The sequence below is a fragment of the Oryzias melastigma genome, linkage group LG20, assembly GCF_002922805.2.
Source record: "Oryzias melastigma strain HK-1 linkage group LG20, ASM292280v2, whole genome shotgun sequence".
Lineage (NCBI taxonomy): Eukaryota > Metazoa > Chordata > Actinopteri > Beloniformes > Adrianichthyidae > Oryzias > Oryzias melastigma.
In genome coordinates this window covers 23,613,660-23,618,540 of record NC_050531.1, presented here as the reverse complement: position 1 = coordinate 23,618,540, position 4,881 = coordinate 23,613,660, and the positions used below count along the sequence as shown (strand labels likewise).

At 44.2% G+C, this 4,881-nt stretch overlaps 1 protein-coding gene across 5 annotated transcripts in view; it reads right to left on the bottom strand.

The window, feature by feature from the left end:
* The window catches only part of LOC112141573 (sodium channel protein type 4 subunit alpha), a 261,117-nt gene that overhangs the window by 127,738 nt on the left and 128,498 nt on the right, over positions 1-4,881 (bottom strand). For 4 of the 5 annotated variants that reach the window (XM_036217310.1, XM_024264726.2, XM_036217312.1 and 1 more), the window contains 4 exons: positions 3,992-4,133; positions 2,551-2,748; positions 2,024-2,206; positions 1,689-1,943 (listed from right to left, as the gene is read on the bottom strand). In XM_036217310.1, the coding sequence (XP_036073203.1) occupies positions 1,689-1,943; positions 2,024-2,206; positions 2,551-2,748; positions 3,992-4,133 (778 nt within the window). The remainder of the gene's footprint in view (positions 1-1,688; positions 1,944-2,023; positions 2,207-2,550; positions 2,749-3,991; positions 4,134-4,881) is intronic. The other variant, XM_036217311.1, reaches the window with a different exon arrangement.

The following is a 4,881-nucleotide window of genomic DNA, read 5'->3' as shown; positions in this document are numbered from 1 at the left end:
GTTTTAAACAAACCAATTAGTTAAAAATTACATATCTAACTTGGAGCTAATGGAGCTAAATATTTAGTTAACAAGTTAATATAAATATTAAGCAAAAACAAAACTTTTAGTTTTAAACTAAATATTTTAGTTTTTAATTAAGTATTTTGCTTTTTTCTTTATGAAATATTAAGCTTTAACTATCTATTTAGATAAATTCTAAACATATAGTTAAATCTAAATATTTAGTAAAAACGGGCTGCACGGTGGCGCAGTGGTTAGCGCTCTTGCCTCACAGCGAGAAGGCCCCGGTTCGAATCCCAGCTGGGACCTTTCTGTGTGGAGTTTGCATGTTCTCCCCGTGCATGCGTGGGTTTTCACCGGGGACTCCGGCTTCCTCCCACCGTCCAAAAACGTGCTTCATAGGTTAATTGGTGACTCTAAATTGTCCCTAGGTGTGAATGTGAGAGTGGATGTGTGTGTGATTGAGGCCCTGCGACAGACTGGAGACCTGTCCAGGGTGTACCCCGCCTTCGCCCATCAGCAGCCGGGATAGGCTCCGGCACCCCCGCGACCCCGAAAGGGAAGAAGCGGTCAGGAAGATGGATGGATGGATTTAGTAAAAACAATATATTTAGAATGGATCTAAACATTTAGTAAAAAACTAAATATATAGTTAAAGTTCCCCTACAACAATTTTTTTTATTTTCTTTAAACGTTCCCAGTGGAGTTTTATTTAAAACTGTAAAGTTTTTAACAAAAAATCCACATCCTAAATGTCTTAAAAAGCCATTTTTCCTGTTGATCTGAAGCCTTCGTTTCAAACAATCCCTCTGTGTGGGCGTGGCCTTGGTGCTGAGCAGTGTAACCCCGCCCCTTATCCCCCAGACATGCTAACAAGACACAGACTTTGATAACCCCATGAAAAAATAAAAAATAAACAAAACATGACCATTTAGGCTCCATGGCACCAGCGAGCAGCACTAGCTGGGGCTCATAACTAATAACGCCGCGGCTGTCCCCGTTTGATCCAACCCACGGAGGTGCGCCGAGCTGCTAACGGCTGCTGCAGCTCGGCGGGTTGGATCAATATTGGACCCATTTTCGTCAGACAAATTTTGTTCATTATCACACAAATTCCATTCTTTAACTAATTTAGCATTATTATAAATCCGTATTAACTTTTTTTATTTGGTCAATATGAATGTTTATCTTATTAGCAGTTTCATATTTCCCTGCCAATTTCAACTGAAATGGTTATTTTTGGATTTCTGTGGTAAAAATGAGTAACATTTACTTCTTTGAACATTTTAGGATTTAGGCTAACTATTTTAGGTTTACTATTTTTATAACCATTTTTATTTCCAGGTCATTTACATCTTGTGCTATTTTTACTATAGAACAAACATTTTATTTAGCATTGTGAGTACTTCTGGTAACAGTCAGGATTTCTGACTGATGGTTCGTTGTTTTCAAGCTCATTTGTCCTCTATTGTGTTACATTTTCATTTTGTACCCATTTCTAATCTTTCCACTAAATTTCTTTGACTGATTTAGGATTTAAATGAATGTATCTATGTTAGATGGTGAAGGTTCTCATTTGTCCAGGTGGTGTTGTCTGAAGTTGAGTCATAGCAACTTCCTAGAAACATGTCACCGCTAATCCAAGTGGCTCCTCCAGAGATATACTGATCTGATGAACCGCTCACCTGGGAGTTCCTGCTGGCTGTGCTGTAGGTGCTTAGCCGTCGTTTGGACCACGGCTGGGGCAGAATCCCGCTGAAGGTTCCTCCACTGTATGTGCGACTCCTGCCACCTTCCACGTCCCCCGGGACACTGTACTCATCGTCAGCCATCTCTCCTTCAGACCCCCGGCTCCTCAGGCGAAAGTTAAAAATGGAGGAGACCTGGCTTCCTCTCCGAGTCCTGGTGGAGAAGGAGCGGGCGAGGAAGGGATGGAGGGACTGGATATGGAGAGGACGAGGAGTTTATGGGTTTTACTTCTGGTCATATCTGTCTAGGCTGAAGGCATGTGTGTCCTTACCTTCCCAGCGTCTGTAATGTCCACCTGCAGAAGCTTTTCATCTGATAGGTTTGCATCTGAGTCGGCAACGCCCATCAGCGCTTGGCTCCGCCTTCGCTCTTCCAAGCTGTCCAATGGTGGGCCGAAGGGCGAGGCATCGAGAGACGTCCGAGCGTCAGATTCACTCGTTTTTTGAACAGCAATCTACAGGAAGAAATGTGGTCTTCTATGAATTTGTACTTCCTGTCTGAAGTGAGGGAATCATTAACGGGAGGCTGTGTGCTGAGCAGTGAATGGACTATGAAGACTGCAAGCTACAGAAATACATGTGGAAGTTCCTCGAGTACCAACCTGAGTACCAAAGTATTTACTCTAAAAGCTGGATCTGAATCATGTCTACCTCTTGTGCCTCTTAACTTAATGTCTAAAGCATTGATAGTGAAGATATTAGAAATTAGAAAAAAGTTCAAACTCTGTCTCTGTGAACCTCCCTGAAGAATGTCCTTGGAGACGGTTCATTTGGTCCTGGGATGTTTTGCCCCACCTACCTGTTGCTCTTTCTTGAGCCTCTCCATGGCCAGCTGGAACTCCTTCTCTTTCTGGCAGGCTTCAGCAATGGTCGCCTGGTTCTGCTCCTCGTACGCCATGGCGACCACAGCCAGGATGAGGTTGATCAGGTAGAAGGAGCCGAGGAAGATGACCACCACAAAGAACACCATGTATGTCTTACCGGCAGAACGGAGGGTCTGTAGGGACAGAGCGGGAAAATGAGGGAGAGGATTGTAGCTGACGCAGTTTTCTTTCCGCTTTGATTCACCACAGATCTACCTTTGGCCCTGGACTGCTCAGGTTTAAGCCCAGGCCTTGAATCAGCAGCTCTTCAGTGACAGGTCAAACGGGATAAACCATTTTTACCAGTGTACCTCCACTGACAAATAACATGAGGGTTGATGGTGATAGCTGAAACTGATAGCTAAAAACTCTGAAATTGATAGCTAAAAAACACTGAAGCTGATAGCTAGAAACACTAAAGCTGATTACTGAAAACGCTGAAGCTAATAGCTGAAAAAGCTGAAGCTGATAGCTAAAAACGTTAAAGTTGATAGCTAAAAACGCTGAAGCTGATAGATAAAAATGCTGAAGCTAAAAACACAGGAGCTGATAGCTGAAAACACTGAAGCTGATAGCTGAAAACGCTGAAACTGATAGCTGAAAGACTGAAGCTGATAGCTAGAAACACTAAAGCTGATAGCTAAAACGTTAAAGTTGATAAATAAAAACGCTGAAGCTGATAGCTGAAAACACGGAAGCTGATAGCTAAAAACACTGAAGCTGATAGCTGAAAACGCTGAAACTGATAGCTGAAAACGCTGAAACTGATAGCTGAAAATGCTGAAGCTGACAGCCAACTAAAATATTAGCTAAATGCCAAATTGGCCTAAAAAAAACTTAGGTTATTCAAAACAGCTAGCATGTAGCTGAAATATTAGCTGAATATTACCAAAACAGCCTAAAAAATCTTAGAAAATGCTAAAATAGTCCAGAAAGCTAGCAGAATGCTATTTTTTAACTTTATTGTAAATAATAAAAATGCAGGACTGTTATTCAAGAAACTCTAAATTGCCCCTAGGTGTGAATGTGAGAGTGTATGTGTGTGATTGTGGCCCTGCGACAGTCTGGCGACCTGTCCAGGGTGAACCCCGCCTTCGCCCTTCAGTAACCGGGTTAGGCTCCAGCACCCCCGCGACCCCGAAAGGGAAGAAGCGGTCAAGAAAATGGATGGATGGATGTTATTCCAGCGTCTGGGTCGCTACGTGTTCTGTAGTCATGACATTTTACTCTCCTTAAAAATATATTTTGTTAAAATGATACAAGTTAGAAATAAGCACAAGATAACATCGGGTCATTAATAACAATAAAACAAAATGGTCTGGAGGGCCGGATCTGGCCCCTGGGCCTTGACTTTGACACAGGTGTCCTAGAAGGTACCTGGTGGTAAAGGTTCTCCCAGTAGTCCTGAGTCATCAGACGAAACAGCGACAGGAAGGCCCAGCCAAACGTGTCAAAGCTGGTGTAGCCGTAGTTTGGGTTTCTTCCTGCTTTCAGACATTCAAACCCGTCTGGACACTTCCTGCAGCACAGAAAATCATGAAAACGTTATTCCAGAATCAGCGGTGAAACACTTCAAGATCTTAAAGAAACCAGTTGGGTGATTACACAACTGCTACTACAGTTTCTCTGACACCTGCGATGTGAGGAATCTAACAGCTCTGTGAGCAGAACGTGGGTGTAGGTGGCATTTCGAAAGCCACCGAACTTCAGAGAGGGATCTGTACGTCCGTGCTCGTCCCAAACAAAAACACCAAGCCTGTGTTTCCTCAACGTTAGAACCGCAGGCTCGCTACGCCGCCACAGCCCGCCCACGCGTGTCACTGCACGGACAGAGCTGAAAACACGAGGAAGGTGTTGTCATGACTGATATTCCCCTCTCAGATCTGATCACATTCAGCGCCGCCCACATGGCCACATCTGGGCAGCTGACAGCAGAGGGCTGCGTTCAGGCTAACAACAAGCAGGAACCAGAACCCGTCCTGAAACTCCAACAGAACCAGCTCCAGAAGCAGCAGATCCGTTTGCCGTCAATGCATTTCAGTTTTTCTAATCACAGCAAAAACTACAAGAAGACTTTAGGTTACGACGATAATGGGAAGAGGGGCAGGATCACTTCAGGAACTCAGTGGACTCCAGTGACACAGTTTCACCAACAATACTCTGCTCCAGTGCTTCAACGCCATCCGGGATTTTAAACCCACAACCCAGCGGTCACAGGCTCGCCGCAGTGACTCCACCCCCTCCAGGACATCAAGCTGTGAGGGGTT